The sequence below is a fragment of the Trypanosoma equiperdum genome, assembly GCF_001457755.1.
Source record: "Trypanosoma equiperdum strain OVI genome assembly, contig: ctg_753, whole genome shotgun sequence".
Taxonomy (NCBI): domain Eukaryota; phylum Euglenozoa; class Kinetoplastea; order Trypanosomatida; family Trypanosomatidae; genus Trypanosoma; species Trypanosoma equiperdum.
Window position 1 is genome coordinate 54,422 of NW_027124702.1, and position 12,032 is coordinate 66,453.

Genomic DNA, 12,032 nt, shown 5'->3' on the forward strand with positions numbered 1-12,032 from the left:
GGCCTCCGAGAAACAATGTGTTCCCAGGCACCAGGATAAAGCACTGAGGATTGCGGAACTTGCGAATGAGGGTGCGTCGCATCTGTAGTAGCGTCAGGGGTGAGTGACGGTGCCAATGCGGAAGGAGGCCGGGTGTGTCGAACAGATGTGCACGGCCCTTCTCCGCGCCTTTACTCAGCGAAACGCGCACTGCAACAGCGTCAACCGTGGTACCAGGCAAGGAGGAGGTAGTTACCAGCTTCGAGGCTTTCTTGTCGTGCCGAGATGGAATGTCAATCATTTCCGCCTGGTTCACATTAGGAGGTGTGTACCACCGCCAGAAAACAGACTCACTTCCATCCGGTGCCTTCTTCGTGTAGTATACCTTCCGACTCTCCGGGTGGGGTGGCAGAGGCACATACAGTTTGTGGGCAATGGCGTTAATAACGGAGGACTTCCCAACATTCGCAACACCAACGAAATACGTCGGTATGGGTTTTGTTGGTCGCCGAAGGTTGAGGTTGGAGGCCTCCTCCACAGCCGCTATTAGAGCCTCTACATTCCAACCACGCTTCGCAGACAAAGGAATCACGTCCTTTATCTGGTGACGTGGTAGTCCAAACTGAACGGCGATCCCAGTCACCCACCGTCTCACGTACCGCTCGGTCACAAGGCAAGCAGCGACCGCACGATCCTTGCCTCGGTAGTTGAAGGAGCGATTCCTAACACAATCCATCTTATTCACAGCAATTATCACATCATTGTTCATCGATATGAGGCCCGGGAGGTCATACACCATAGTCCCAGGAAAATCTGTTACGTCAACAACAAGAACCACTACACATTTCTTCTCACGAAGGGCACGCAACTTGTCAGTGAAGTCCGGTGCTGACCATATGCGACGCCGCCCCTCCACCCCGAGGTTCTCTAGCGCGTGGCAGCGGTGGCATACAAACGGCGCGTTCCTATCTCGGTAAAAGGCATCAAATTCCTCCTGGGTCATAAAATCCAGCCACTCCTCGCCCACACGCCGACCATGTTTCCGCCAGTGCGCCTGCAGCTCAGACATTCGATCCGCGTACTCAGCACGCGCCCTCATTTTCTGTTGTTTCTCAATGATGTACCGCTCCACATCACCTTTCCGCACATACCCGAAAGAGTTCTCATCTTGGTCCTGCAGAAGCGCACCACACCCGCGGCAGCAGTCACGATTCACTACAGGTATGGCAAACGAGGATGGTTGTTCCATTACTATTGATGCCTTGTTCTCAAGCACCTCGCGCACTGCCGCACTGGGGTCCTGATCGAGAACATGCATACCCTCCCAGTCAAGGAACTTCCGCTCGAACTTCTCGCCAGCAATCTCAAGTTGGTGTTCGATCGCAAACTTGTCCTTCTCATAATTGTCAAGAAGAACACCATACTTCATCTTGTCCACAACGTTATCGTATTTCATCCTCAGCAACGGAACTTCAGACTCCTGTGCTTCCTTCGCACGCACTGCCGCGGTGTCAGAGGGCACTCCACCTGTGTTTGGGGTTGGGGCTTCATCCATTTCCACTTTCACGAGGTCTTCCGACCAACCCATTATTTTATGGAACAGTCGGTTAATATGGCGAGGTAGAATGATGGAATCGGCTGCTTCCCGCCTACTACGCCGGAATTGCTGAAGGTGTATGGGCACAGGTCCCTCCTCATATGTCTTGATTTCTTCAACATTAACGTTTAGTGCCCTCCCAAATGGTAGCGTCAGATGTGATGCTGACCGTGGGTCCGCTACAGCTAACACATCCCCGCCTTCCACCTGCGACCCCGCAGCGGGAAGAGCATGCGCAGCAAGATGCTCTTCTGAAAATCCAAAGGTTGGAAGAAGCGCCGAAGGAGAGCCCGGTCGCACATCACGAATACCGAGCGGGGGCCTAAAGACAAGGTCACCGCGCGGAATGTTCGTCGCCGCGGTACTCGGTGAAACCTCAATCTGCCCACCCGATGCCGCGCGGCGGTCGCGCCACGGTTTCGACGAACGCGGAGAACGCAATTTTCTCTCGAAATCCTTCGGCCGGTAACCAAGTGGAGGAATCCATTTCTTCTTGAGAATAATGCGGCCGCTGCACAGCATCGCCGGTCCAAGCAAACCTCACCTTCAACGCAACCGACCGAGTGCCACACACTCCCTTCCTCCCCACGTTCACATAACGGGTTTGAGAAACAAAAGAGGAAGATGTACCCAGAACAGGAATGGAAACAGAAAACAGGGTACACACAAATGAAAACAGACCTAGAAATCACCAGTGGCTGAGACGTTAAATTATACGGTGTCCCATGCATCACAGTCAAACTCACACACGCACGCCAAAACTACTTGGAACGGACCCTTGCTGATAGGGTGCCGCACTCCAAAGCAGCACATTCTGTAGCGCACACCTCAGACAACAGAAATGCACAATATCGGCAGATACCTAGAACGCCGATTGCGGGCAGAGCGTAGCTGTTACTGTTTCTGCTGCTGCTGTTGTAACTGCCGACGGGCACTCATTTCAGCCATGTACTGCTGTGCTGCTTCACGGAGCTGCACTTCATCCTTCTGCAGTTGCTCCACAACTCTCTGCTTCTCACTCATCAGCCGCTTCTCTTCGGCCTCGCACCTCTCTGCAGCCTCCATCTGCTTTTCTATGAACGCCGGCACCGGTGTCCGGAGAAACACGCGGCCCACACTCTCATACACACAGTGGTCAGAAGAGAGACGCTGCAACTCTCCGGTGGAAATTTGCAGACGGCGCTTCGTCCCGACGAGAACGGCTTGCCGATTCGCCATTATACGTACCGTCTCACGGAGCATGTCCACCCGCTGCTGTCCCTCCATAAGGGCTTTTTCGCGCTCCATGCGCTCGGCCTCCGCAAGTGCAGACATCTCGATGTAATCTCTCTGTCTACGCACGCACGCCTTTACACACCAGAGTCCTGATTATGGCTACCCCTATTTAACCTGATAACCGTGAATTGATTTACCCGCTACAAAAGTAACAACACTAAACACACACAAAAGTAGCTAAGGGACGTAACAACAATAAATAGTCGGACATTAAGAAAAATAACACAAAAAATTCATGCAGAGGTAGAAGACCACCGTGTGACGAGTACGAGGGTTGGCAGTGCCACCGTTAGGGTAAGCCAAGCGATGGCAACGCAGAGGTAGTGGCCTCTAATTGAAAAAAATAAACCATGCAAAGAACAACAAAACAAAGTGACGACAACAGCAATGCGCCAACAAGAAGTGAGAACACATCAACAACCGGTGGGAGGACCAACTGCTTAGCGTAGTGCGTACATCTTCACCTTCAGCAGATCATCAGGCCAATCGCCTTGCATAGCCTCCTTAACAACCTCAATACCGGCAGCGGCAAATATACGCTTGTAGTGCTTGTCGGATCGCGTCAGGCTACTGTCCTCCTTGTCAACAATGAACTCGTCGTCAGACGCGCAATTCTCCTTGAAGAATATGTACCCCTTCGGTGTCAGTGCCTCCTTGCAGCGTACCAAGAAAGCAACAAAGTCCTCGTCTGTCAGATAGATCGCCGCCCATTGAATAACAATGAGGTCGTATGTCTTCGGTTGAAGCTTCGCTGTCTCCATCGACGACTGAAAGAAATCGCCCACTGGAAACCCCTCAAGTTCCTCTTTCGCCTTCTCCAGCATGCTTGCCACCGGTTCCAGAAGATCTGTCACATCGTATAAGTGGCACAAAAGGGACTTGGTGATTCGACCAATACCGGCACCGCAGTCAAGTGCACGTGTAGTGCCGCGCTCCGGCAAGCAGCATATGAAAGCGCGTGAATCACGGATGTCGATATCATGCACATGATCCATACCGCCCAGTACACCGCTGACGGTAGCCGGAACGCTGCCCCAGTACTGGAGAGACTTACCATACCACCCTGTCTTCGCGTCGTACAAGTTACCCTGCAACTCGCGTCCCCACATCTCCTCCACTGACCTGTAGCGTCGTCCTTCCGTGTCTGTCCCAGCGATCTGCTCATCAACAGGGGCACAGCCACGTGCGGGCATCGTCAGGGGAGAAGGCGTGACGGGCTCACCTGTTGCTACTTTCTACAAGACAGCGGGTCGTCGGAAAGTTGTTGGCACGCACATATGCACAGAAGTGAAGGAAAGGGGTACAGTGCTGTTACAGTGGCAACGCAACAGGAAGGTTAAAATGCGCCCAATTACAAACTCAGTGGAGTTAGGAGGTACCTGCTTCATGATAACAGACGAGCAGCAGAGGCAGGAAGAAAGTACTCGAGTTCATATGCTAGTGAGAGTTACACGCACACATACATATAAACAAGCAGTAGCACCCCTATACCCAGCACCAACACCAACACCAACACCAGAAAATGCAAAATGCTCGCAACAGCACACCGCAATACGAATGTGAGAAAAGTCAAGAACACACACGTGTCCATAAACTCGCCTTACCGATTCACTGCCACAGCTACACGACGCAACTTCGGCGGTTTTGGAGCCGGAAACTGAAACAGCGACAACAATCGATATCGGCCAATCACCGCAAGGGCAATAATCATCGCTGCCATAACTGCCGCACTTATACTCCCAGGTAATTGATCCCCTGCTTGTGAACCATCTTGCTGCTCTACAATCGCGGATAAGTGGAGCCACCCATCCCCATCTTTTGTCCGCAAAGGCGCAGTGAGTACAGAGGCACTGCTATCGAGACGAAACCGCCGCTCAGGCAGCCTCGGCAAGAGCCGCACCTCACTTACAGTTTGGGGTAGACCGTGAAAAGTAAAGGTAAGCGTTGCATCCAGTGGCACGGAGCGCACAACAGCTCCTGTGGCGCCGTCGACAGCTTGAACCTCAATAAAACGGTACGCATCCTCTGAAGTGATGACACTGCCCACAACAGCAAGGGGAATGCTTCCCGCAGTAGCTACGGCGGGCCAAACGCAAGAGCAGACAAAACATAGCAGAAAAAACGGCGCCATCGTCACAGACGCTAGCAGGTTACTCCACGCCCGCATAGCTTAATTCGTTAAGAACCACTCTCTTCCACGAAGTGGGGCACCCGCGCCACGCCTTTTTCTTAATAATACCTTTCCTATGATAGAAGGGGCATCACAGCAGTAGGTTAACAAATAATGTAGTAAAGTGTGGGACCGAAGCCAATATATATATATAGGGCAGCAGTGTAACGGGTGAAAACGACAACCGACTAACAATACGAGTAGCAGTCAAGGCAGAGCGTACAGCACAACCTACAGATAACGTGAGCCAAAGAAAGGAAGAAGAGACGTAGGGGTCCTCATACGAAACACAGAATACTATCGAGTGCCCACAAACGTCAGCAACTACAGCAGCAAATTAGAAATACACAAACCGAACCACATTAAGTGCATCTTTCCATGCATACAATATAAATGCGCTCTTCACAAATGACATTTCCTTATCTTATCATTTATTCCCTCATTCGTTGTTCATGTGTTATGTTGTGAGTTATTCATAATGTAGACCCTCTGTGTGGTGCTAGAGCGGTCGAATCTGTAGTGGCATCCTGAGGGTAACAGTTGCGTCACCGTCGTGGATCGGTCCAATACATTAAAAATGCACCGTACATGCAAAGCACTTAAATTACGCATTTCCTCCCCTTTATTTCAAACTTTGACTTGTTGCTGGTATTTTTCTTGTAGTGCGGAGTGACTGCGGTACCTATAAGTAATGTGAGCTGTGTCTCGAGTACTGGGGCGACGATGAAAGGGAATACAATATCAAAACTAAAAAATAGAGGGTAGAGTCGAAAAAAGACTGGAGAGAGACATGTGTGAGGCCATGCTCTAACTCAGGAAGTGTGTACTTTCCCCCGTTTCTTCAATTCACTGACAAGGATGTGCCACTCGCTCTGTACGTACACATGGCGTACAAACGTCTGCAAAGCTAATCAAGGGCAATATATTATGTTCCGAACAACTGATTTCTTCACAATGTCCCATTCGTTGTGCCAAACGAACTGTAGAAAGTAGAAGGATCGCGTCCGGCAAACCTTAAAGGGTGCGCAATATGCTGGAGGTGTCAAAGAAAGGGGAATGCTTTTTGTTGGATTTACTAGATAGCATACGATACATTCATTCCTCTCTCGTACACGTACGTGCTTGAGGGACTAACATTTCCCAACATGTGGGACCGTTCGTCCACATAAAAAAGTGGCACACAACGTCAAACATGCTAGGTTACTTTACCGCGGTAGCACACACACACACATAACGGTAAAACAGAGGACGAAAATGAAGCAAGGGAAGATGCTCTGGAAACAGCAGCCGGTGCTGCGGTCCCTAACGAAGGCGCCACACCTAAGAGTGGATGCAAGCAAACGCTATGTAGGTCTTGATCTCCCATTAAACGTGAAACCGCATATGCTTTTGTCCTCCACTACTTCATCGTCCGGTTGTACCATTGGAGGGTCCGCAGAAGTGAACTCTTGATCGAAATTACTCAGCGCGTTGCCGTCTGGGCGGAACGGGGGTTCAATCTCTCGCCGGAACAGCTTTTCCCAGTCGAGGTCACGAAAGAATGGGTGACCTTTCAGCTCCTCCACATCCTGGAGTCGGGTGTCGGGGTTGCGGTCTAAGAGCCGGCGGAGAAGGTCTTGGGCCTCCTCCGATATTTGGGGCATGTTGTTGCTCCCGCCCTCACCGTCGCCAAACTGCAGTTCGGAGCTCAGTATCTTATCATACATGGCACTTACATTCTCGCTGTAGAAGGGTGGTATGCCCTCCAGCATCTCGTATAGTAGAATACCGAGCGACCACCAGTCAACCGCCTTCCCGTGGGGCTTCCCAAGCAGAAACTCTGGAGCTATATATTCTGGAGTCCCACAGAAGGTGAAATTACAAGCATCGCGTACATCCATCTTGGCAAGCCCGAAGTCGGTAAGGCACACGTGTCCATCCGCGTCAAGCACTGCGTTTTCGGGCTTTAAGTCGCGGTAAATGATGTCTTGCGCGTGAAGATAGCCAAGGGCGAGCGCAATCTCGCCGCAATAAAACTTTGCACGCCACTCGTCAAAAACCGACACAGATTCGAGATGAAAGAATAGTTCTCCTCCGGATAAGAAATCCATCACAAGGTAAAGGCTGCCTTTGGTTTGAAAGGCATAATGAAGGGACACGATGAAAGGATGATCAATCTTCTGAAGAATGAGCCTCTCTGCAGAAATGTTATCGATCATGTTGTAGCGCTCAATCACCTCTTTTTCCATTTTTTTAATTGCGTAAGTTTTACCAGTAGCTTTCTCTGTAGCAGCATACACAGAGCTGAATGATCCCTTCCCAATTTTCGCCGCAAATTGGAAGTCGTTCAAAGACACCCTGTTGCTTCCACCACTGCAAAGAGGAGCTGTATCATCCCCATCACTAGTTTGCTCTAACGTGCGAAGTATCTCAGTGTTAGCAGGGTTTGGATGTGCCATCTTCTCTATCCAAACCTCCCTTTCCTCCTCATTTTCAGCAGTGAACATATGCGGCTTGCGGAGTTTTCCACCCTGGACTGACCACGACCTCCGATCAGCTTCATCCCGTGTAATGTGCACGTCCGTAAGATCAATGGAGCTAAGCGGTTTGTCTCCTGGATTCTCGGGTTTATAAGTCCAGCAGTAAAGTATCGACCCACGGATCTCAAAGTACCGCGATGCGGTTACCTCGCTGGAGGCTCCACTCGGTTCATCAAGAAAACCTGAGTAATCGATGGTCATTTGTCACCGGCGCTGCTCGTACAGTAGTGCCCTTCCCTTTAGACGCGGATAACTACCACACCACACGGCTCTTTTCTGTTCTTTTTCCCCCGCCCCAGTACCGACTAGTTGCTATCTTCCACTGACTGTATGGTTACCTATATTCGCACAACTGCTTCGGTCCTTTTCAATGATGGTTCCAGCACGTCGCAGTGGAGGTAGGCCAGATTCAGATGTGAATGCTTGTATATATAAGCAGATGAATATAGTGTGATTGAACGATTTCCCTCCCCACCTACACTTTCACCCGGCCCACTTGCTATCGCACCTTTTCCTTTTGTGTTTTTTGGTTGCTGTATTTCACAGACTGACGAGAAAAAAAAGAGGTGAAAACAAGTTAACCACAACTGTTAAAAAGTTAGCAACGATGTAGGCCCGGTGCCGTTCAAACCCTGGGCACTGCGATGGTCGACCTACACAGCTCGCAACGATGACATTTTACCACCCACCGCAGCGGCAAACAGTGGCTGAGAGTGCATGTGCTCTGTACGGTGGCACCTTCCAAGCATATAAGGAAATAAAGCACTATCTCCATTCACATTCAGGTACGAAGTCACACACATACTCGAGTGCGTATCCATATCTCTGCATAGATCTATATATGTATCAATCTACTTTTTTATTCTTTGGTATTATGAATGTATGGGACCAAATCTTCCTGCAGATGAACGTTGCTCCTGCACCCTTTGGACGGCGGCCACCCACATCACAAAGTACCAGCGGAGGAGTCGAGCGTCAGGACCGTCGATAGCCTTCATGGCATGGCCGGCTAATAGTGGAAAAGAGCCTACACGCTGGGGGGTGAGAAAGGAAGAGTCAGTCACTGCTACGAGTACGGAAATTGGCACCCCAACCCTTTTACCTTGACGAAAACACCACCTCCCCCAAACAAACTTCCTCATGTGAAGGGAGCGCCACTTGCGTGCGATTGTGTCGAACTTATCCAAGAAATCACGGTGCCACCCACTTTGTCGGGTAGCCTCAAGTGACAAGAGGGTAACTTGCGTCTGTAGTGGCAGCGCATCGTAGAGTGGCGCTTTCTTCCGCGTCCTACAAATCGATGTCACTTCCTTTGGCTGTTTCAGCGAAATGTTTGACCCCGGTATGAGAAAACTTGTGGAATCACAGATAATCTGATTGGCTGGCCCAACAGCTGCTCGCTGCGGCATGCGCGTGGCAGGAACGCGCTCTTTCAATCGTTGGGCAGAACCTCTGGTGTTGTTCCATGATGGTTTAAGCGGATAGTCAAGCAGTTCTGCAGCAACAAACGGCCGCGTGCCGCTCTTTCGAGCTACTTGAACCCTTACAACAGGCACAGTGTCTACCTCGCGTGGTTCAGCGGCGCACGGTCGATCTCGCCTCCGCGGTGCCGTACCCGCTGTGCGCAACACGGACGATGAGGGTTCAATGGGCCCACAGTTCCGCTTAGATGTAGCCCCGCGAACTTTGATGCCACAATCATCGCGAGGTTTCAGTAGTGAACGCACTACTTCCATGTCTTCTTCGTCCAACAGGTTCAAAGAAGTTGCTGTCGAGGAACAGCCCTCACCAGGGTGATTTAGCATCGACTCAGACCCCTTTTCGCACTGATTGCTTAAGTGATACGAAGAACTCTTAAGAATTCCCAGCGTTTTCTCAACCCACTCTACCTGCATTTCCTCAACGACCAAACCAACATCGGTGACCGTCTCGAAGCCACGTACCGCATTTCCCACCAGCATTGAACTGCTCTCCACCAGTGCATCTTGCAATACAATTTCGTCGGCGGAAGCTGGCAACACCGCCCTCGTTGTCGCACCAACACAATGCGATGAGGGGGCATTGTCCCTAAAACTCCATAGCCCAGACATGCATCAGCTCCTACAAGCTATTTTATTCCTCTTGTCAGTCTAAATTTGCTCTTCACGGCCCTTCAACCGTCTCAGAAGTTCACAAAAAAAGAAAAAGAAGATAAGTGACTGCATGTACAATGCGTCTCAGCGTTGGTGAACCTTCCTACTACCATACATTGGTAGCCCTACTGTCAACCATCCCCGAAGGAACACTAATTAACAAATGAGAGAAACATACGGTTTATACTTTACTCCTACGGTCAGCACACCCCTAGTGAGGTCACCCTGACACGCGCGCCGCTGGAGGTCGTGGATTCAAGAAAAAGAAAATTTTCCGATAAATAGAAGCCCCTCAGGGTCCTATTTTTATCTTTTTTTTCTCTTTTCCGCTCCGCCTCTTCGTGTATGTGCATGTGGATAACAAAGGCATTTCTGTGAACGTAAAGGATTATTACAGATTGGCACATGTCACTTACATGTGATTGCGTTTGTGCAGAGGCCCACCTCCACCTTGCCAAGGAGGTGTTTTTACCTAGTTTGGTGGGAAAGTACCTCAACCACCTTCTGCGCCTGTGGAATGCCACTAACAGCCGACAGAAAATTTTCCATGGTCGTCTTGCGCACTCCCTCCATGAAACTGGCGCCCTCCTTCGCAATCCGTTGCTCAGACAGTGCTATGATCTTTCCGTCATTCGCACGATTTCGAAACGGGCAGTCGTCAGCTGCGGTGCAGATCGCTCGCACAGACTTGAGAAGCTCCCGCGGAGGGGCGGAGCCCACGCTGTCTTCCAGCCTCTGTGCAAGAATCTGAGAAACACTTGAACCCGGTTCACCGTTTCCGGCGTTGGAACTGTGGGCATTTTCTAGTGCAATACGCGCTTTTGTCAAGTCCCCAAGGAAGCGAGCATATATGTCCATGCGTTCTTCAATTCCTGAGTTATGGTCATCAACGGGGGTGTTCTCGCCGCGCTCCTCCCGTGGAGGTCGCTTTCCGATGCAGTAGTCGCCAAGCATGACGAGTAGCTCCTTCGCGGGTACCTTCTGCAACGCCAAAGCCTCAGACAATGACGCCACTCGCCGGAAGGTAAAACGGTGGTAACGGAGCTCCCTCATCACCGCTTGAACCAGAGTGCTCACAATGTCACGAGGAACATCGACACCTGACCTGTGCGCGGCACGCATGATCGTTGTAACACTTGCAGCATCCGCAAAGGGCGCCACTTTCTGAAGACGAGCCCATAGGGCATCAACCAATTTGTCGAGTTTTTCGTTCAGCTCCCTCCCACAAGTCTTTTGAGGATCACGGTAGTATGATACTGCTTCAAGAAGCTCCCCAATTTGCTCGTCCGTGTGGAACCCCACTGTCGCAATGGCCCGATCAACCAGATGGAAACTGTGGTCTTCCGGGACACCAAGGCGCGGTGTGGCTTTTAGAAGCGTTATAACCTCTCGAGAATGCATGTTCTCCGCACCGCTGGCTGCCTTTGAGACGACAGTTTTGGCGATCTCCTGCCACGTCGCTTCGTCACGTTTCCGGAGAGGTGTGTCCACCAAGACGCCCGCCAGGGTGGACAGTTGGGGCGCCGGCATCTGCGGCACACAAGTTACTAACTGCTGCAATAGTGATACCTGAAGGTCTTCATTTTCTGTTATTCTCCCACGTTGGAAGGCTTGCAGGGTCATCACTAATTCCACGGGGTTCATTTGCCCGTAACAAGCTTCCACTGCAGGAGATATCTCATTAATTAAAATGGTATCGCTATCCACTACCGAGAGCGCTCCAATTGCGTTCGTGAAGAGGGCCACGTTTTGGGGTGACAAGCCGTCAATATTTTTCCGCATCCATTCTGTAGCCTGTTTGATTCCCTCTGTATGTGGATAGCACCGGAAGGTAGCGGCACAGTTGAGAAGTAGTGTCACCGATTTCTCGTCCTGGGTCGATGGGTCGACGCGCGCTCGCCGCACGATGCGGCGGGCCTCACGTTGTACGTCCCTTCTCTCTTTCCCGGTTTTTGAGCTCTTAAACCGGCGTTTCAGTTCGTAGAGGATCTTGGCAGCTTGTTCATCAAACACTTCTCCCACGGCGGGGTCAGTTGATCCACGTTCATCGGAAGCACGATTGTCATGGGCGCCAAAATTGTCGCGCGCCGACCGCTGCCGTCCGATCCCACCATCTCTCTCGTTCCTGTATCCGAACTGGTTAGAGTTGTCGCGCTGATTGCCACCACGCTGACCGCCCCGGTCTCCCCACTCGCCTCGGCCACCTCGATTGTCGTAGTTGCGCTGATCTCCGTAGTCGCGCTGATTGTCACCACGCTGACCGCCCCGGTCTCCCCACTCGCCTCGGCCACCTCGATTGTCGTAGTTGCGCTGATTGTCACCACGCTGACCGCCCCGGTCTCCCCACTCGCCTCGGCCAC

At 51.2% G+C, this 12,032-nt stretch overlaps 6 protein-coding genes and 1 pseudogene across 7 annotated transcripts in view; all 7 read right to left on the reverse strand.

Moving 5' to 3' along the window:
* TEOVI_000347900 (50S ribosome-binding GTPase, putative) overlaps positions 1-2,098 on the reverse strand; it is a gene marked incomplete at both ends in the record, with an annotated part of 2,181 nt that extends 83 nt beyond the window's left edge. Inside the window, one exon of the mRNA XM_067226377.1 lies at positions 1-2,098. Coding sequence (XP_067082478.1) covers positions 1-2,098 — 2,098 coding nt within the window.
* Positions 2,099-2,470: 372 nt separating this feature from the next.
* On the reverse strand, positions 2,471-2,890 carry TEOVI_000348000 (prefoldin subunit, putative; the record flags this gene model as incomplete). The annotated part of the gene is made up of 1 exon (XM_067226378.1): positions 2,471-2,890. One exon carries the CDS (start codon positions 2,888-2,890, stop codon positions 2,471-2,473), a length of 420 nt encoding a protein of 139 aa, XP_067082479.1.
* Positions 2,891-3,291: 401 nt separating this feature from the next.
* On the reverse strand, positions 3,292-4,044 carry TEOVI_000348100 (AdoMet dependent proline di-methyltransferase, putative; the record flags this gene model as incomplete). Its single annotated transcript, XM_067226379.1, has 1 exon — positions 3,292-4,044. One exon carries the CDS (start codon positions 4,042-4,044, stop codon positions 3,292-3,294), a length of 753 nt encoding a protein of 250 aa, XP_067082480.1.
* Positions 4,045-4,451: 407 nt separating this feature from the next.
* Positions 4,452-5,018, reverse strand: TEOVI_000348200 (uncharacterized protein; the record flags this gene model as incomplete). The annotated part of the gene is made up of 1 exon (XM_067226380.1): positions 4,452-5,018. One exon carries the CDS (start codon positions 5,016-5,018, stop codon positions 4,452-4,454), a length of 567 nt encoding a protein of 188 aa, XP_067082481.1.
* Positions 5,019-6,364: 1,346 nt separating this feature from the next.
* On the reverse strand, positions 6,365-7,741 carry TEOVI_000348300 (rac serine-threonine kinase, putative; the record flags this gene model as incomplete). The annotated part of the gene is made up of 1 exon (XM_067226381.1): positions 6,365-7,741. One exon carries the CDS (start codon positions 7,739-7,741, stop codon positions 6,365-6,367), a length of 1,377 nt encoding a protein of 458 aa, XP_067082482.1.
* A 671-nt stretch (positions 7,742-8,412) lies between these two features.
* Positions 8,413-9,630, reverse strand: TEOVI_000348400 (uncharacterized protein; the record flags this gene model as incomplete). The annotated part of the gene is made up of 1 exon (XM_067226382.1): positions 8,413-9,630. The coding sequence occupies one exon, from the start codon at positions 9,628-9,630 to the stop codon at positions 8,413-8,415; it is 1,218 nt and encodes a 405-aa protein (XP_067082483.1).
* Positions 9,631-10,140: 510 nt separating this feature from the next.
* On the reverse strand, positions 10,141-12,030 carry TEOVI_000348500:pseudogene (annotated as a pseudogene). The gene has a single exon. A coding segment is annotated over exon 1 (1,890 nt).
* Positions 12,031-12,032: the final 2 nt, after the last annotated feature.